Source organism: Salmo salar, chromosome ssa26 (genome assembly GCF_905237065.1).
Source record: "Salmo salar chromosome ssa26, Ssal_v3.1, whole genome shotgun sequence".
NCBI classification, from domain to species: Eukaryota; Metazoa; Chordata; class Actinopteri; order Salmoniformes; family Salmonidae; genus Salmo; species Salmo salar.
Genome location: NC_059467.1, coordinates 8,165,100 through 8,186,456, shown reverse-complemented (window position 1 = coordinate 8,186,456; position 21,357 = coordinate 8,165,100). Strand labels below are relative to the sequence as shown.

Genomic DNA, 21,357 nt, shown 5'->3' with positions numbered 1-21,357 from the left:
ATGTATGTATGCATGTATGTATGTATGTATGTACACATACACAGTGATTAATTAGTAAAGGACAAACTACACCAGGAACTTGATAGTGTTATGATAACGCTAGAATAATTCCCTGGAGATGTTGTGTTCATGTTTTACCGTTGTGCTCTCGTGGCTCATGAAGCCGGGGTACCTGAGCCAGGGTGTAGTGTGTTTCATTTATAATTCCCTAAGGAACAGTGACTACCCTGAGAACACCTTCTGTGTGTGTCTGCTAGTTTCTCTGTATATACAGTTGAAGTCAGAAGTTTACATACACCTTAACCAAATATATTTCAACTCAGTTCTTCACAATTCCTGACATTTAATCCTAGTAAAAATTCCCCGTCTTAGGTCAGTTAGGATCACCACTTTATTTTAAGAATGTGAAATGTCAGAATAATAGTGGAGAGAATGATTTATTTTAGGTTTTATTTCTTTCATCACATTCCCAGTGGGTCAGAAGTTTACATACAGTCAATTAGTATTTGGTAGCATTGCCATTAAATTGTTTAACTTGGGTCAAACGTTTTGGGTAGCCTTCCACAAGTTTCCCACAATATGTCAGGTGAATTTTCTATAGGATTTAGGTCAGGGCATTGTGATGGCCACTCCAATACCTTGACTTTGTTGTCCTTAAGCCATTTTGCCACAACTTTGGAAGTATGCTTGGGGTCATTGTCCATTTGGAAGACCCATTTGCGACCAAGCTTTAAACTTCCTGACTGATGTCTTGAGATGTTGCTTCAATATATCCACATAATTTTCCTACCTCATGATGCCATCTATTTTGTGAAGTGCACCAGTCCCTCCTGTAGCAAAGCACCCACACAACATGATGCTGCCACCCCTGTGCTTCACGGTTGGGATGGTGTTCTTCGGCTTGCAAGCGTCCCCCTTTTTCCTCCAAACATAACAATGGTCATTATGGCCAAACAGTTCCATTTTTGTTTCATTAGACCAGAGGACATTTCTCCAAAAAGTACGATCTTAGTCCCATGTGCAGTTGAAAACCGTAGTTTGGCTTTTTTATGGTGGTTTTGGAGCAGTGGCTTCTTCCTTGTCTGGCCTTTCAGGTTATGTCGATATAGGACTTGTTTTACTTTGGATATACAGTGGGGGAAAAAAGTATTTAGTCAGCCACCAATTGTGCAAGTTCTCCCACTTAAAAAGATGAGAGAGGCCTGTAATTTTCATCATAGGTACACGTCAACAATGACAGACAAAATGAGAAATAAAATTCTAGAAAATCACATTTTAGGATTTTTAATGAATTTATTTGCAAATTATGGTGGAAAATAAGTATTTGGTCACCTACAAACAAGCAAGATTTCTGTCTCTCACAGACCTGTAACTTCTTCTTTAAGAGGCTACTCTGTCCTCCACTCGTTACCTGTATTAATGGCACCTGTTTGAACTTGTTATCAGTATAAAAGACAGCTGTCCACAACCTCAAACAGTAACATTCCAAACTACACTAATGGCCAAGACCAAAGAGCTGACATAGGACACCCGAAACAAAATTGTAGACCTGCACCAGGCTGGGAAGACTGAATCTGCAATAGGTAAGCAGCTTGGTTTGAAGAAATCAACTGTGGGAGCAATTATTAGGACATACAAGACCACTGATAATCTCCCTCGATCTGGGGCTCCACGCAAGATCTCACCCCGTGGGGTCAAAATGATCACAAGAATGGTGAGCAAAAATCCCAGAACCACACGGGGGGACCTAGTGAATGACCTGCAGAGAGCTGGGACCAAAGTAACAAAGCCTACCATCAGTAACACACTACGCCGCCAGGGACTCAAATCCTGCAGTGCCAGACGTGTCCCCCTGCTTAAGCCAGTACATGTCCAGGCCCGTCTGAAGTTTGCTAGAGAGCATTTGGATGATCCAGAAGAGGATTGGGAGAATGTCATATGGTCAGATGAAACCAAAATATAACTTTTTGGTAAAAACTCAACTCGTCGTGTTTGGAGGACAAAGAATGCTGAGTTGCATCCAAAGAACAACATACCTACTGTGAAGCATGGGGGTGGAAACATCATGCTTTGGGGCTGTTTTTCTGCAAAGGGACCAGAACGACTGATCCGTGTAAAGGAAAGAATGAATGGGGCCATGTATCGTGAGATTTTGAGTGAAAACCTCCTTCCATCAGCAAGGGCATTGAAGATGAAATGTGGCTGGGTCTTTCAGCATGACAATGATCCCAAACACACCGCCCGGGCAACGAAGGAGTGGCTTCGTAAGAAGCATTTCAAGGTCCTGGAGTGGCCTAGCCAGTCTCCAGATCTCAACCCCATAGAAAATCTTTGGATGGAGTTGAAAGTCCGTGTTGCCCAGCGACAGCCCCAAAACGTCACTGCTCTAGAGGAGATCTGCATGGAGGAATGGGCCAAAATACCAGCAACAGTGTGTGAAGACTTACAGAAAACCTTTGACCTGTGTCATTGCCAACAAAGGGTATATAGCAAAGTATTGAGATAAACTTTTGTTATTGAGCAAATATTATTTTCCACCATAATTTGCTAATAAATTCATAAAAAATCCTACAATGTGATTTTCTGGATTTTTTTTCTTCTCATTTTGTCTGTCATTGTTGACGTGTACCTATGATGAAAATTACAGGCCTCTCTCATCTTGTTAAGTGGGAGAACTTGCACAATTGGTGGCTGACTAAATACTTTTGTCCCCCACTGTAGATACTTTTGCACCCGTTTCCTCTAGCATCTTCACAAGGTCCTTTGCTGTTGTTCTGGGATTGATTCGCACTTTTCGCACCAAAGTACGTTAATCTCTAGGAGACAGAACGCGTCTCCTTCTTGAGCGGTATGACGGCTGCATGGTGTTTATACTTGCGTACTATTGCTTGTACAGATGAATGTGGTACCTTCAGGCATTTGGAAATTGCTCCCAAGGATGAACCAGACTTGTGGAGGTCCGCAAATGTTTTTCTGAGGTCTTGGCTGAATTCTTTTGATTTTCCCATGATGTCAAGCAAAGAGGCACTGAGTTTGAAGGTAGGCCTTGAAATACATCCACAGGTACACCCCCAATTGACTCAGATTATGTCAATTAGCCTATCAGAAGCTTCTAAAGTCAAGACATCATTTTCTGTAATATTCCAAGCTGATTAAAGGCACAGTCAACTTAGTGTATGTAAACTTCTGACCCATTGGAATTGTGATAAAGTGAATTATAAAGTTTAATAACCGGTCTGTAAACAATTGTTGGAAAAAAATCACTTGTGTCATGCACAAAGTAGATGTCCTAACCGACTTGCCAAAACTATAGTTTGTTAACAAGAAATTTGTGGAGTGGTTGAAAAACGAGTTTTAATGACTCCAACCTAAGTGTATGTAAGCTTCCAACTTCAACTGTGTGTGTGTGTGTGCGTGTGATATATATATAAATAAATAAATAACAAACTCAGCAAAAAAAGAAATGTCCCTTTTTCAGGACCCTTTCAACGATATTTGGATTTTTACGAATTAACTTCACAGATCTTCATTGAAGTGTTTAAACACTGTTTCCCATGCTTGTTCAATGAACCATAAAAAACGAATGAACATGCACCTGTGGAACGGTCATTAAGACACTAACAGCTTACAGACAGTAGGCAATTAAGGTCACAGTTATGAAAACTTTGGACACTAAAAAGAGACCTTTCTACAGAAAAGAAAGATGCCTAGGGTCCCTGGTCATCTGCGTGAATGTGCCTTAGACATGCTGCAAGGAGGCATGAGGACTGCAGATGTGGCCAGGGCAATAAATTATAATGTCCATACTGTGAGACGCCTAAGACAGCGTTAAAGGGATACAGGATGGACAGTTGATCGTCCTCGCAGTGGCAGACAACGTGTAACAACACCTGCACAGGATCGGTACATCCGAACATCACACCTGCGGGACAGGTACAGGATGGCAGCAACAATTGCCCGAGACACCAGGAACGCACAATCCCTCCACCAGTGCTCAGACTGTCCGCAATAGGCTGAGAGAGGCTGGACTGAGGGCTTGTAGGCCTGTTGTAAGGCAGGTCCTCACCAGACATCACCGGCAACAACGTCGCCTATGGGCACAAACCCACTGTCTCTGGACCAGACAGGACTGGCAAAAAGGGGTCTTCACTGACGAGTCAAAAAAATAAAAGGAACACTTAAACAACACATCCTAGAGCTGAATGAAAGAAATAATCTTATTAAATACTTTTTTCTTTACATAGTTGAATGTGCTGACAACAAAATCACACAAAAATAATCAATGGAAATCCAATTTATCAACCCATGGATGTCTGGATTTGGAGTCACACTCAAAACTAAAGTGGAAAACCACACTACAGGCTGATCCAACTTTGATGTAATGTCCTTAAAACAAGTAAAAATGAGGCTCAGTAGTGTGTGTGGCCTCCACGTGCCTGTATGACCTCTCTACAACACCTGGGCATGCTCCTGATGAGGTGGCGGATGGTCTCCTGAGGGATCTCCTCCCAGACCTGGACTAAAGCATCTGCCAACTCCTGGACAGTCTGTGGTGCAACGTGGCGTTGGTGGATGGAGCGAGACATGATGTCCCAGATGTGCTCAATTGGATTCAGGTCTGGGGAACGGGCGGGCCAGTCCATAGCATCAATGCCTTCCTTTTGCAGGAACTGCTGACACACTCCAGCCACATGAGGTCTAGCATTGTCTTGCATTAGGAGGAACCCAGGGCCAACCGCACCAGCATATGGTCTCACAAGGGGTCTGAGGATCTCATCTCGGTACCTAATGGCAGTCAGGCTACCTCTGGCGAGCACATGGAGGGCTGTGCGGCCCCCCAAAGAAATGCCACCCCACACAATGACTGACCCACCGCCAAACCGGTCATGCTGGAGGATGTTGCAGGCAGCAGAACATTCTCCACGGTGTCTCCAGACTCTGTCACGTCGTCACGTGCTCAGTGTGAACCTGCTTCATCTGTGCAGAGCACAGGGCGCCAGTGACGAATTTGCCAATCTTGGTGTTCTCTGGCAAATGCCAAACGTCCTGCACGGTTTTGGGCTGTAAGCACAACCCCCATCTGTGGACGTCGGGCCCTCATACCACCCTCATGGAGTCTGTTTCTGACCGTTTGAGCAGACACATGCATATTTGTGGCCTGCTGGAGGTCATTTTGCAGGGCTCTGGCAGTGCTCCTCCTGCTCCTCCTTGCACAAAGGAGGAGGTAGCGGTCCTGCTGCTGGGTTGTTGCCCTCCTACGGCCTCCTCCACGTCTCCTGATGTACTGGCCTGTCTCCTGGTAGCGCCTCCATACTCTGGACACTACGCTGACAGACACAGCAAACCTTCTTGCCACAGCTCGCATTGATGTGCCATCCTGGATGAGCTGCACTACCTGAGCCACTTGTGTGGGTTGTAGACTCCGTCTCATGCTACCACTAGAGTGAAAGCACCGCCAGCATTCAAGTGACCAAAACATCAGCCAGGAAGCATAGGAACTGAAAAGTGGTCTGTGGTCACCACCTGCTGAACCACTCCTTTATTGGGGGTGTCTTGCTTATTGCCTATAATTTCCACCTGTTGTCTATTCCATTTGCACAACAGCATGTGAAATGTATTGTCAATCAGTGTTGCTTCCTAAGTGGACAGTTTGATTTCACAGAAGTGTGATTGACTTGGAGTTACATTGTGTTGTTTAAGTGTTCCCTTTATTTTTTTGAGCAGTGTAAGTGAATTGGCCATACATAAAAAAAGATGATTTTTAGGCCATATCAACAAGCCCTTCTTCAAGGGGGGCTTCAGGCCATCTGACTGTACAGTAGGAGCTAGACAGTGACAGACTGCCTGACCACAGGAAGCTTGTGCATGTGTGTCTTTGTGTCTGTTGGAACTGTCCTGTCAGAGACTTCCTAGTCCCTATAGCCCTGTCTGTTTTAAATAATGTATGTTATAGGCTGGTAAATTAAAGAGCTCTTTGTTAGTGATACAAAGCCTGGGAGCACTACAACTCAGTCCTCATACATTCGTCTGTTAACGCTCCCCTTAGAGGACAGTGAGTTCAATAAAATGTGTTTTGATGTTATTAAAACTCAAACTTCATAACTCAAAACCTTACCCCCTTGGTCAGGAATGTTCCAATAAACGACTTTATGGTTCCCAGGTAGAGCCTGCTCAGACAGGGCATGGATCTGTAGCTGTGTTACACTGAAAGTCCTCGCCACACGATGAGACAAACAAAAAGGTCATTTTCATAGACTTGAAAGCCGGATCAGTGATTATTGCAAAAAAGCAGGTTAAACTAATATATATATATATATATCAAGGTCAATACACTGCATTTCAAACAGTCAGGAATAATCTAATCAGGGTTTGTAAAATTATACCTAGGCTAAATATAAGCCTTCCACAATCATAAGTAATAATGTAATTTAATTATTTTATCAATATAGTTTAACCTGCTTTTTTGCAATAGTCACTGATCCGGCTTTCAAGTCTATGAAAATGACCTTTTTGTTACAAATTTAACCAGAACCATGCACAATGCACTAATGACGAGTAGGTTGACTTTTATTGTTATGAGTCTTGTCCTGGAGGCAGAACTGAGTGATTTCCCCTTGGATAGGCCAGTTGCAAAGTCAAAACTGGCTATATTGTAAAAAGTAATGAAAACGAAAATGTGCTTTTTAATCTTAAAGGGATACTTTGGGATTTTGGCAATGAAGCCCTTTATCTACTTCCTCAGAGTCAGAATAACTCATGGATACCATTTGTATGTCTCTGCATTCAGTATGAAGGAAGTTGGAGGTAATTTTGCAAGCCAATGCTAACTAGATTTAGCGCAATGACTAGAAGTCTACGGTATCTACTAGCATCCTAGCAGTTACTCATAGACATCCAGTCATTGCGCTAACGCTAGTTAGCAAATGCACTAACACTAGTTAGCAACTTCCTTCAAATTGCACGCAGAGGTACAGCATAAAAATGGCATCCACTGGTTCATCTGACTCTGGAGAAGTAGATAAAGGGCATTGCCAACTTCCAAAAGTATCCCTTTAGTTTAAGGTTAGCGTTACGCATTAGGGATAGCAGTGTGGTTAGGGTTAAGGTTAGGTTTAAAATCTGATTTTATGACTTTGTTGCAGTGCCAGCTAGTGACCACTGCTTATAGCAGGCATTATAGAAAATTTAAGGAAAACTCCACCCAAAAACTGTCTTTTGGTATTTGTTTCATTAGTCCACTGATGTAGTCCCAAAATGTTTTGCATGTCAGCAATCAAGTTTTCAAGAAACTGCATCGTATTGGCTGTAGTCTTGAAAACTTGATTGCTGACATGCCAAACATTTTGGGACTATATCAACAATGGACTAATGAAACGCATACCAATAGATCGTTTTTGGGTGGAATTTCCTTTAACATTCTGTAGATCTCAAACGCTCTCTCTCAAGCACAAGCCCACATGCTTGTGAGTAGCCAGCTAATCTATTTGCTTGCTAACAAGGTAGAGCAGTTGAACTGCTATGAATACACCCTCCTGTCCATCTCCAACCGTTTGAACAACATAGCCTGTTCACTTTGTTTAGATGATGAAATCAAGTGGCCTACCTGGATAAGAAGATGCGTGTTTCTTTCTCAGAATGAGTACGAGTCGCCAATTCCTCATATCAAATGTGTATTTTTATGCTCATTGCACATTTATAAAACACAGACTAGATAGCTAGCACATAACAGCCTGAAGCTAAAATGCTGCTAGTGGACAAGGAGATAGACATAGCCAGAGACAGAAAGGATAGACAGACAGGATAGACATAGCATGCCAGACAGGATAGACATAGCATGCCAGACAGGATAGACATAGCATGCCAGACAGGAGAGACATAGCATGCCAGACAGGAGAGACATAGCATGCCAGACAGGAGAGACATAGCATGCCAGACAGGAGAGACATAGCATGCCAGACAGGAGAGACATCGCATGCCAGAAAGGAGAGACATAGCATGCCAGACAGAGCGAGCGCAGGACTCTGACAGAAGGAATCTGCTTCCTGTTATAATGAGCACATCACAGAACCCTTACTCACAGGGTTCAATTCCCCCCTCTGTCTTCTGCGCTCATCCCCCTCTCCCTCCTCCTCCTCCCACTAAACTGGGTCAAATCATTCAGTGGTAGCTCAGCTCAGCCACCATGCGTCAAGTGTCAGAAACTGTATGCTCAAAATCACACAGGTCTGGGAGGTTCAGGGCTGTTTTTACTACCAACACACACCACAGACATGAATCTGAATAAAACCCAATGCATCAGAATAAGGTTGAGATGAATTCATCAGCACGACATCATATAGACTGGGATTACTAGATATTGGTAAAACCTTAACAAAGACAAAGGGAAAAAGAGAGAATCCTACCATACGGGGACAGTCAGTCAACAACAGGGAAACAACACTATAACAGCCCTTTCTCTCCTTCTCCTGCAGTTATTCTATCCCTTGTTATTTATCTCCATCTAACCTCTTCCCCCCGCTCTCCATTTCTCACCCCCCATTCCTTTTTCTTAATCTTAAAATCAGTAGGGGATACTCACCTCCCTCCCTGCAGTCTCTGTGTCCTGATCATCCCTGCATCGCTGTAGAGACCATCTTTACGTGGCGGAAACACACGCACACACTCGCCAATCAACACACCCCCACGGCTCACTGTCACCAGCCAGCCAGCCCCCCTTCTCTAACACACACACACACTCTGCACTCTCTCGCTGTTCCTTAGTAACAGCAGAATTGGAGCCAGCATCATATCCCTCCTGTAGTCACCCTCATTCTTTCCCCCTCCAGTCCCCTCCCTCCCTTTTAAAATCGCTCGCTCCTCCGCAGTGGAGGAATAAATATTTTAGCCACAAATGAAGCGTGGCTCTTCTCAGCTCTCCTCCCCCTGCTTGCAATATGTAACAGAGAACTGTCTGTGTGCAAATACGCATTTATGAAACCCTGTCTCCACACATCCTTGATTACGTAAAAGGCAAAATAGCTCTTGTAACAAGACATACACTTGTTCCTAAACCATACAGTACACATAAAAGTATACACTGCAATATGCACACACAAAGAACATATGGTATCCTATGGCTGCCTCTGCTCAAATATATATTCATCCAAACAAGTAGTACGGTAAATCACACCGTGTGAGAGCTGCTTCACTGACAATTCACTAGCACCCAAGCCAGAGCCCCTCTCCACTCACTAGAGGCTGCTGGGTAATGGAGTTCTGGGCCAGGTCTGTGTGAATATTCATACTGAGGGAAACTGAGATAAAGGCTGGTGTGTGTGTGTGTGTGTGTGTATACAGTTAAAGTTGGAAGTTTACATACACTTAGGTTGGAGTCATTAAAACTCATTGTTCAACCACTCCACAAATTTCTTGTTAACAAACAATAGTTTTGGCAAGTCGGTTAGGACATCTACTTTGTGCATTAGACAAGTCATTTTTACAACAATTGTTTACAGACAGATTATTTCACTGTATCACAATTCCAGTGGGTCAGAAGTTTACATACACTAAGTTGACTGTGCCTTTAAACAGCTTGGAAAACTCCAGAAAATTATGTCATGGCTTTAGAAGCTTCTGATAGGCTAATTGAAATAATTTGAGTGAATTGGAGGTGTACCTGTGGATGTATTTCAGGGCCTACCTTCAAACTCAGTGCCTCTTTACTTGACATCATGGGAAAAATCAAAAGAATTCAGCCAAGACCTCAGAAAAACAATTGTAGACTTCCACAAGTCTGGTTCATCCTTGGGAGCAATTTCCAAACGCCTGAAGGTACCACGTTCATCTGTACAAACAATAGTACGCAAGTATAAACACCATGGGACCACGCAGCCGTCATACCGCTCAGGAAGGAGACGCGTTCTGTCTCCTAGAGATGAACGTACCTTGGTGCGAAATGTGCAAATCAATCCCAGAACAACAGCAAAGGACCTTGTGAAGATGCTGGAGGAAACGGAAAGTTTCTATATCCACAGTAAAACGAGTCCTATATTGACATAACCTGAAAGACCGCTCAGCAAGGAAAAAGCCACTGCTACAAAACCGCCATAAAAAAGCCAGACTACAGTTTGTAACTGCACATGGGGACAAAGATCGTACTTTTTGGAGAAATGTCCTCTGGTCTGATGAAACAAAAATAGAACTGTTTGGCCATAATGACCATCGTTATGTTTGGAGGATAAAGGGGGTGGCCTGCAAGCCGAAGAACACCAACCGTGAAGCACGGGGGTGGCAGCATCATGTTGTGGTGGTGCTTTGCTGCAGGAGGGACTGGTGCACTTCACAAAATAGATGGCATCATGAGGTAGGAAAATGATGTGGATATATTGAAGCAACATCTCAAGACATCAGTCAGGAAGTTTAAAGCTTGGTCGCAAATGGGTCTTCCAAATGGACAATGACCCCCAAGCATACTTTCAAAGCTGTGGCAAAATGGCTTAAGGACAACAAAGTCAAGGTATTGGAGTGGCCATCACAAAGCCCTGACCTCAATCCTATAGAATATTTGTGGGCAGAACTGAAAAAGCATGTACGAGCAAGGAGGTCTACAAACCTGACTCAGTTACACCACCTCTGTCAGGAGGAATGAGCCAAAATTCACCCAACTTATTGTGGGAAGCTTGTGGAAGGCTACCCAAAACGTTTGACCCAAGTTAAACAATTTAAAGGTAATGCTACCAAATACTAATTGAGTGTATGTGAACTTCTGACCCACTGGGAATGTGATGAAGGAAATAAAAGCTGAAATAAATAATTCTCTACTATTATTCTGACATTTCACATTCTTAAAATAAAGTGGTGATCCTAACTGACCTAAAACAGGGAATTTCTACTAGGATTAAATGTCAGGAATTGTGAAAAACTGAGTTGAAATGTATTTGGCTAAGGTGTATGTAAACTTCTGACTTCAACTGTATATACAGAGAAACTAGCAGACACACACAGAAGGTGTTCTCAGGGTAGTCACTGTTCCTCAGGGAATTAGAAATGAAACACACTACACCCTGGCTCAGGTACCCCGGCTTCATGAGCCACGAGAGCACAACGGTAAAACATGAACACAACATCTCCAGGGAATTATTCTAGCGTTATCATAACACTATCAAGTTCCTGGTGTAGTTTGTCCTTTACTAATTAATCATGTGGCAGATGTTGAATGTAGAGGACATCAGATGCCTGCACAGTGACCATGCTCCCTCTGATGTTACTTAATAGAAATACCTTAGCGTTCCCTCAAAGTCTTAGTTGTGTAACCAAAGCGTTGTTTATGGATTTACAGGGACAAATGTCAAAGGAGGGTGATTCAGTGAGAGGGCCCTCCCTATGACCAGGAGGAATGGGGTTAGGGTTGAGAGAGAATGGGTGGGTGAAGTAAAGGTAGGGCTGGGCAGTATACAGTATTTTACAATATACCAGTATTGATGCACAGTATTGTGTTTTTACTTTACCTTCTATAACGTATTTAAAATGTTTGGTTTGTTAAATGTGATACGCCGTATGTAATGTCCATCTTTACAGTTTACTTCGCTTCTTGAGTCATCCCTCTCCGCTCTCTCTCTACATGCTGCTTTTACACAGACCTAACCCTGCCCTGTCACTAAAGGAGCACATTTGTTGTTCCTCGACCACGAGACACTGCAAGGTCAATGCAGGGCATCAAATTAGATTTTATTGGTCACATACACGTGTTTAGCAGATGTTATTGCGGGTGTAAGCGAAATGCTTGTCTGCAAAGTTTCCTAATAGCTAGAAGCGAGGCAGCCCAACAGTTCACCTTAGTGTTTTTCTCTAAATGGCAAGTCAAATCAGATTGTTTGCCCATATCGTGCAGACCTACGTGGCAGTGTGGAAATTATTTCAAATGAGTGCAGGAAATGCAGAAATGTATGAAAACGCACAGCCAGAATTACAGCATTGTGAGGGATTAAAGCCCACTTTACCCCAAACACACAGAGCAGAGAGAGTGATGCTGTCCTCAGATTAACATGGTTACATAAACGATGATCTGAATCCGTTTCCCCGGAATGCATGGACACTCCGGCCCACTTTAGCATCAGCACGCATTCTGCCATTACTCATTTCTCATACCACCAATAGATATATAGTCAGCAGGTTAGGAGGGGATTTGACTGGGCTTGGGGGGAGAGGGGTGAAAATAAGAAAGACAGGAGGGGGAAAACACTTTTAAAGAATAAGGGAGAGGAAGGGATCGAGGGAGAGAAAAGGAGAGAGATGGAGAACAGGAAAATCTATTTGGCTATACAAACCCAAGAGAGCGGTAGGGAGGTAGGAATGGGCTACGGTCATCACATTCCTCACTAATGTGAACCTCAAGGTAATCAATGGTGAACTACCAAGGTCCATAAACAACCACACACATTCCATCAATAGCCCAGAAAGGTTGACTGTTGGAGCAGCGCTTAGATTATCTCTCCAACTTGGTCACACAAACACATAATTACTTAAATACTAAACCAACATGGTGCTGCTTCTCATTAAAAAGGATTTCAACATAATCTTTTTTATTTTTGCCCAATTTCATGATATCCAATTGGTGCTGCAACTCCCACATGGACTCGGGAGAGGCGAAGGTCAAGAGCCATGTATCCTCTGAAATATGACCCCGCCAAGCTGCACTGCTTCTTGACACAATGCTCGCTTAATCCGGAAGCCAGCCGCACCAATGTGTTGGAGGAAACACTGTATAACTAGCGACCGTGTCAGCGTGCATGCGCCCGGCCCGCCACAGGAGTCGCTAGAGCGCGGTGGGACAAGGACATCCCAGCCGGTCAAACCCTCCCTTAACCCGGACAACGCTGGGCCAATTGTGCTCAGTCTCATGGGTCTCCCGGTTGTGGCTGGCTGCGACACAGCCCTGGATTGGGCCCGGGTCTGTAGTGACGCCTCAAGCACTAAGATGCAGTGCCTGAGATCACTGTGCCACTCGGGAGGCCCCAAACCTTGGACTTCTGTACCACAATATTTATGATTGGTACTTCATTAATTAGATTGGTGCCTTATCTGTGTCTGTAATCCCATGCCAGTCTCATAAACATACCTGTGCCTACATGCTGGTTTGGACATCTGGGTACACTGCTCTCCCCTCCCTCCCTCCCGTTCTGTTTAGCATGCCCTCCCTCTCTGCTCTTTTCTCAAACACCCTCTATCCCCATCTTCCCCTCCTCTCACCTGCAATCGTTTTCTGCTGTCCGGCACATTCTCCAGGCTGCCTTCTTCGCATCCCAGCCTGCCCTGGCTGCAGCGCAGCTCCCCGTCACCTCTTTGTTTGTCTGTGAAGTTGCAGCCTGCAGCCTTCCTGTCTACAGCAGGAGCCCTCTGCCTCTTATCCTGAGAGAGGGCTACAGTCATTCCTCTCTCCTTCTCCCTTGGCCCCACAACCCCTCCAAGACTGAGGTCCCTTGACCTGCCTCCCTCCCCTACTGGAGGGGTCTTGTCCCTAGGCAGCGTGGCCCCATCTCTAGCCTCTTTGTCGCCGGGCTCCAGGGCCTTGTGTCGGCTCTTAAAGAGGCTGTGGATACTCAGTACCACCAGGGTGCACAGCACGTACATGATCCTGTCCGTCCGTGGAGACTGGCAGGTTGGTTCGATCCGTTCTCCCCCAAACAATGAACACCTTGTTTGAATGGGACAGGAACTGTTGAAGTTCCACAGGTTGTTATGATAGCTTATAAGCTGTTATGGAGGGGTTCCATTGTTGAGGTCTAGGTGTGAATGGCAGTCAGAGCTCCAAGCGTATCTGCTGTGGTCCGAGTCCTTGCATAGTTGTCATCAGTTGGAGAGCTGAAGACTGAGTGCGAGAGATGGCAACAAGTGTATCCACAACGAAAACAGTTCCAAAGTTCTATCCTGTACTGTAGTGTCTGTACTGTAGCCAAGTTCAAAGACAAAAAGACTACAAATATCCAGTCTACTCTCCTCTTTTAGGGCATTCACCACAATACAACGCTGGTACTCTTTAGAGGGCGAGAACGGTTCCAGTAGGGAGTCTCACTTTCTCTTCTGTGTGTGTTGATCCCCTGGACAATAGCAGTGCCCTAAAGCTCATCAACTGTCCGATAATCCCCAAGTCTGTTCTCTGGTCAGCAGACGCAGACGGACGAGAGAGGAGTGAGTGTGATCCTCAGATACACACGGTCACACACACCTGCTTTTATATCTCACCTGTGTCACCTCTGTCCCTGTGCCTCTACTAGTCCCTCCCACTCTGAGACTACACTTCCACAGAACTACACACACCAAACACACCACCTTTACAGTTCCTCAGAACAACAATAAGGTTTTGGACTCTGTCCTGTAGTAAAGGTGATTGCTGTCCCGCTGCCAAGCCGGTGGAGCTCAGGTAACCCAAACCTCTAGGAGCAGACGGCTGGCTAAGTACCTCCAGGTACCTCCAAGTACCTCCAGGTAACTACAGCCACACACCTCGTCCATCAACCATACACAGAAACTAGTAGATATTAAATCTACACCCAAGCAGATAACTCACTCAACGTTCTCACACACGCACTAAAACACACACGCACGCACACACACCCTAAACCGTCGCAAACTTCGAACAGTGTAGGAATGTCTCGGACGTTGATTCATCCTCCTCTGCCCTGCTAATTTATGTGTTTACAGTCCAGTCCAGGATGGTGTAAAGAAGATTCTCATTAAATGATTAACAGGTCCAAAGTAATGCCTCTCCCCTTTCCCTCTTCCTGCTGCGGACAGCCGGGGGACTGTCCAGTCCTCCCTGAAAAGTCCCTGGACAGAGAGAGGGGCGATATCTACACCCCTTCATTTGTTCAGTCGCTCTCCCATCTCCCGCTCCACTCATGCACAGAGTTCACGGTCCTATCATGTGCTGTTCTGCAACTCTCCAGAAAGAGAGAGAGAAAGAAAGTATCTTCATCCACTCTCGCTCTCACCCTCCCTTCCGGTGTTCTGTCCATCTGTCGCTGCGGGATAAGCACTGGAATGGGACAGAGCCGGCCGTGCGCTGGTGATGTAACACATAATACACTATTGATATGGATGGATGTAAAAAGCAAAACCAACGCGGAGTGCGGAAAGAGTACTTTTTTTTTTTTTTTTTAAAAGCTTCCCACCTGCGTCCGTTAGGAGTTCCACCATATAAATTCAAACTGATCTCTGGGCTCTGAGGGGGCGACCTCGTTAGTTGGTGTCCTGTATGCCTGACCGTCTTCCTGGTACGTGACAACCCTGCACGGTAACGCCATGACAACCGTGCTGCTATGGAACCAGGCCACAATGGGAACTGACAGTGTCGATCACGGCGGTTGAATCGTGATGCGCGGTCCACGGCAGTCAGCGAGGTCACTTTGTGCCCAGCGGTCCTGTTCATTCACAGTTCTGGTTCATTGTTCTGTGGCATACTGTAAACATGGAGTGATTCTCTAGCCTAACTTGGTCCTATGGGGCCAAAGGTGAAGTCCTCCGCTTGAGTGGTCACTTTTAGGATCCTAACGAAGGGGACGGGAAGGGACAGGGCACACACACACTTGGGGAGGGGACTCCAGAAAGGAGGCTGGCTAGGATGAGCTACTACACACAATGAATAAGACACTATGACTGAATGAATCCCAAACTGCTCAGACCAGTGACCCACCAAGTCATCGTGGTCTCAGGGTAATCATTTTTCTGTTTGTAAATCCGTTACACTCCATTTAGTATGATATTTTATGTTAGGTCACATTATACGTCTTTCTCTGAGACAAGGTTGCTTATTGCACCATAACAAAGGAGGATTATGGGGAGAATTTATGTCGGTGGTTAGGGGAACTAAAAGGACAAATGTCAGGGAAATGTACATTGCAGGTTAGCTGAATAGGGTTAAATTCAGAATAAGGGTTTGCTAAAATGTTAGTTGTCCCTGACGCAAACTCACAACTTCTGGATTGCTAGACCGACCCATTCTCCTCGACCAAATAGGAATTAGACCAAATATTATGCCAAAATGTGTTCCAGCAGACCATTTGGGTAACACAATCTACCCACACCCTTTTGGCTCAAATTACCAGCCCTCTCGTGGGACTCAAAATGGCACTTTCAGCGACCCATGACAATACATGGCACGTGGCAGGCCAGCTGAGCAACCACATGAAGTGACCTGATTAACAAAAACAGATTGGTTAAGAATTTCACCACCACTTAAGACCTGTACCGTCGGGCAGTATAGAATAGACCTTTCTACTCCACACACAGTAAACCCTTACAACCAACAGAGTAAGGAAAGGCCACAGAGAGAGACTAGTAAACACGGTCTGAGGTTCAATAGCAGATTAAGTGGCTGATCATTTTGAATCAAACCATAAACCTGATAAGGCAGGGGTGGAGTGATCAGATTTGTTTCCAGTGTATTAGTGGTTTGGTAGTAGTGCATTAGTGGTTTCCAGTGTTATAGTGGTTCCGGTGGTTTGGGCAGCAGGTAGCCTAGTGGTTAGAGTGTTGGGCCAGTAACCGAAAGGTTGCTAGATTGAATCCCCGAGCTGACAAGGTAAAAATCTGTCGTTCTGCCCCTGAACAAGGCAGTTAACCCACTGTTCCTAGACTGTCATTGTAAATAAGAATTTCTTAACTGACTTGCCTAGTTAAATAAAGGTTAAATAAAATAAAATTAAAGAACCATAATCTCAGCCTACATTACAGAGACAAGTCAAAACAATTACAGTGGGACACATAGTGTGGTGTTAGAGAGTCAACCAGGAAGTCAACAAACATTTTGTTTGGCCTAGAAGTATTTGAGAATGTGTGTGAAAGAGAGACCGTGAAAGAGAGAATGTGCTAGTGAGAATGTGCAAACCTGTGTGTGTGCGTGCAAGAGATCTCAGGTGTGTGAGTTGGTCTCACTTTAAGTAGCTTAGACCCCCTGGATTAAAGGACCCCCTCCAGAGGAAGTTAACGCCACTATTTCAACATAATTTCCTGATTGAGAGAAGAAATGCACGTTTAGGTTCCACTTCACCTTATTCAAAATATTAGCGAGCTGGCTCTTTGGTTGTTTCTGGAACTGAATTTGTCATAAGCATTGTTTTAGAAATGATTGGCCTACATTTTCCCTATCTGTGGCCATCTTTGACTCCGACATCTATTGTTACCTCCAAAGTTTTGGCATCTTCCATAAATTGCAGCCACGAATCCGCCATAAAAAAATTGCTACAAAAAGAATAAGATGAAGTTCCGGTAATATGGATAACTATTGAAAGATGGCTGATATGAGTTTTTCTACATTGTAATGGACATGGTGCAACCTATGGTAGGTAAGCTGCTGGCAGGCTTTGGCTGCAGTACAGCAAAGTCAAGTCAGCCCGTGCTCAAGGTTCTCACAGGTGAAGTGAAATGATAGGCTACAATGACTTTGCTCATGATCATACATGCCTCAAATGACATATGACTTGAATGCATTTGCTGTTTGTGTTTCAGACTATTTTGTGCCTAATAGAAATGAATAGTAAATAATGTAGTGCCATTTTGGAGTCACTATTATTGTAAATAAGAATATGTTTCTGAACAGTTCGTAAATGTGGATGCTACCATGATTACGGATAGTCCTGAATGAATCGTGAATAAGGATGAGTGAGAAAGTTAGACGCACAAATATCATTTACACAGATTTGTCACTTCAAGCACAAATTTATCATACTTTGACTAAAACTATGACTTTTTGACTTAAATCATTGTGCAACATGGGTAAGCTCTGACCATCGTCTTTCAGCTTGAAAAAGTTGATTTCTACTGGTGTGGGCGTTTAAGCAGCTTACAGGAGAAATGTGCCACACTTCACTTTATGGCTTTAGGTAAAGGCTTTAACTCGGTCACCCCACACCCAAATATGGTATTAGAGGCCGTCTGAATTAGGGATGGGCATATTCGAATATCTGAATGGACGTTAGTATTTGATTACTTGTGAGTATTCATTTAAAAAAAAACTAAAAAACAAGTATGTCTATTTTAACAATGAAAAGGCTTTTCTAAATACAATAAAAATATCCATGTGACATTACTTACAAGGATATACCATGTCATTACAAATACTTCATTTAATAAAACAAACTTTTGAATGTAGTTTTTATGACACATAAAATGACCGGTAGCCTTCTTTCTGTTGCTTGTTGTTTTTGTCGGCCAATCAAGGCAGCACTACAGTCAAAGGCTCAATGTGTAACAAGAAGTGAGAGATCACTAACGCAATGCAAGATGGAATTACAAGTTAGCTGAGTTAAATGACAAGGAATAGACTACAACGAGCAACCAACAGGTAGGATGTTGTTTAACAATCTCTGAATGGGGTTGGGGAGAAAGCGCAGCATGTAGCCTGCAATTAGCCTAGTTCGCTAGTTTCTCTAGGTTATTCCAGTCAAGACAGGCACTGTTATATGGGATGATAAATAACATTGTGGCTGCTACAAGTTAGCTAGTCTTGGCTGTAGCTGAGTTGGCTCTCTTCCTCCCGTCCACTCCACTCCCAGCTCCCACACACCAACCCCACCCCTTGCTCCAGCAATAGAGCGCATGGTCTCTCCCTCGTGCAGCAGTGCTCAGGTTAAAAACTGTGCAAAAAAATATTTCAAAACACCCATCCATCCATCCCTAGTCTGAGTCAAAGAGAGGGGAGGAGGGGGAGTCAGGGAGGAAGAAAGAACGTGGGGGGAGGATGTGAGAGAGAGAGAGAGAGAGAGAGAGAGAGAAAAAAAAACAGGCAGATTGAGGCTTTCTGCCGACTATCTTAACTCTTGGACTAGCCCACAACGTACTACACACACCCTTTTCATCTTTCTCAACTGGGCTATTTCAGAGCTAAATTACAGTGACACAGCAGGGAGGGACAGGCACACACACGCACACAGTTAATAACAGGTTAGAGGGAGGACCATCCCTGCCACAGTGTGGCCAACACACCACTGACGTCACTCCAGTAAGGATGAGGTTTGAGAGGAAGACGATGGGTGGAGAGGCAGCCAGACAGCCAGAGGGTGGAGAGAGAGAAAAAGGACAGAGGCAGGCTGTTGAGAAACGGTGAAGGGGGGAAAAGGGCTAGGGAGAGTGACAAAGGGAGGAAAGAATAGTGCCAAAATCCCACAAGAGAGAACCCTGAGGTTCTGCCTTCTCCCCCTCTTCCGGTCTCTGTGCTCCCTCCCTGGTTGGCCCTTAACATGTTTCACTCTCAACCAGTTACAGCACATGGTTCGACCTTACAGACAAACAGGTGTGTGGAAAACCGACTTGCCCTTGCAGCCTTTTTCGACATATGTGAGACACATGTTCCTTCCTCTCATGGCTGTTCACATGCCAAGACGACTCCCACTCAAACAAACTGGTGATTAACGCATACAGGCCAGACTTAACTGCATATACTGTAGGTCTACACCATAAGCTCATGGCCAGAGGGGACTCTATGTGAACAACAACCGCAAAGCAGCACCGAGTGGCACACGAAACAGGGAATATATAATCTCCAAGGTTTGTCAACTCTTCTGGGCATCTACCATGGTAACAGTCAGACTCACGAGATACTCACAAACTATATATTTCTGACTGACACACACACGGACATGGCTTAGTGCTGAGAGAGGGTGCTGAAATCCCTCATTTGTTTAGGAAAAACATTCTCTTATTCCCTCAACAATTGCTCTCTTTACGTGAAATGTATGCATCAAATGCACGTGACCAATAGGGCCTGACCTATAGCCTATCATAATCACATCAATAAATAGGTTATAACAAACTCCGAAAATCATAACACATTGACAGAAAAATAGATGCAGAGGACATGACAAAATCAACTCCAAAACAAGGGAATGTTTACTGGTTGCTCAGGAGGTAATGGGGAAGTCAGATGCATGGAATAAATTTGACTAGTTGTGGAAAATACTGGAGATCAAGAAAAATAAGGTAAGAAGCAAGCGCTGCATGCATATTATGTCTGCCAAACAGGTGCTGTTAGATTACAATCACATTTTGTAACCATGTAAATAGGGTTGCAAAGGGTAAGACTCCAAATCATCAGCGCTCCCTCTACTTCAATTCGAGGTGAAAATGATGATTCAGACACCTTATCGATAGCAACAGATCATGGTCCTTCTGGAATCAGATTTTTTTTTGACTCAATGGAGGAACGTAGTCAAAGAAATGCTGATGAATGTCTTGCTTGAGCAGTGTATGCAACCGGTTCAACTCTGATGCTCATAGGCAATGAGTATTGGAAGAGATTTCTGAATGTTCTTCGCCCAGCATACACCCCTCCAACCAGACATGATTTATCTACTAAATTTGCTGGATGCAGAGTTCAACATAGTTCAAGTGAAGGTCAAGCAAATCATAGAGAAAGACTGTATTGCAATCGCCTCTGATGGGTGATCAAATGTTCGTGGGCAAGGAATAATTAACTACATCTCCACCCCTCAACCAGTGTTCTACAAGAGCACAGACAAGACACACCGGTCTCTATATTGCAGATGAGTGAAGGCAGTCAATGACCTTGGACCACAGAAGGTATTTGCACTTGTGACAGACAATGCCGTCAACATGAAGGCTGCTTGGTATAAAGTGGAGGAGCCCTACCCTCACAGCACACCCATTGGCTTTGCTGCTCATGCATTGAATCTGCTCCTCAAGGACATCATGGCACTGAAAACAATGGATACTCTACAAGAGAGCCAAGGAAATGGTTAGGTATGTGAAGGGTCATCAAGTTATAGCAGCAATCTACCTCACCAAGCAAAGTGAGAAGAATAAGAGTATCACATTGAAGCTGCCCAGCAACACCCGTTGGGGTGGTGTTGTCATCATGTTTGACAGTCTCCTGGAGGGGAGGAGTCTCTCCAAGAAATGGCCATATCACAGTCTGCCGATATGGACAGCCCGATCAAGAGGATCCTCCTGGATGATGTATTTTGGGAGAGTGGTAGGCAGCCTGAAAGTCCTGAAACCTATAGCAGTAGCCATTGCACGGATTGAGGGAGACAATGCCATCCTGTCTGATGTTCAGACTCTGCTTGCAGATGTAAGAAAAGAAATCCATACTGCCCTGCCCACTTTACTGTTTCTCCAAGCAGAGGAAACTACTGTTCTGAAATACATCTAAAAGCGTAAAGACTTCTGCCTGAAGTTCATACACGCCGCAGCGTACGTTGGACCCCAAGTATGCTGGCAAGAGCATCCTGTCTGGTGCAGAGACCAACAAGGCCTATGGTATCATCACTACCGTGTCTCACCACTTTGGCCTGGATGAGGGCAAGGTTTTTGGCAGTCTGGCGAAGTACACTTCCAAGCAAGGGCTTTGGGATGGAGATGCAA

At 44.4% G+C, this 21,357-nt stretch overlaps 1 protein-coding gene across 5 annotated transcripts in view; it reads right to left on the bottom strand.

The window, feature by feature from the left end:
• LOC106587071 (kinesin-like protein KIFC3) overlaps window positions 1-21,357 on the bottom strand; it is a 79,166-nt gene that overhangs the window by 37,254 nt on the left and 20,555 nt on the right. Inside the window, exon 1 of one of the 5 annotated variants that reach the window (XM_014174980.2) lies at window positions 13,228-14,857. The exons of 1 other annotated variant lie outside the window; for it this stretch is intronic. In XM_014174980.2, the coding sequence (XP_014030455.1) occupies window positions 13,228-13,608 (381 nt within the window). In that variant the 5' untranslated portion in view covers window positions 13,609-14,857. Of the gene's footprint in view, window positions 1-8,578; window positions 8,820-13,227; window positions 14,858-21,357 lie in introns of those variants that run through there. 3 more of the 5 variants (XM_014174982.2, XM_014174983.2, XM_014174985.2) reach the window with 3 other exon arrangements.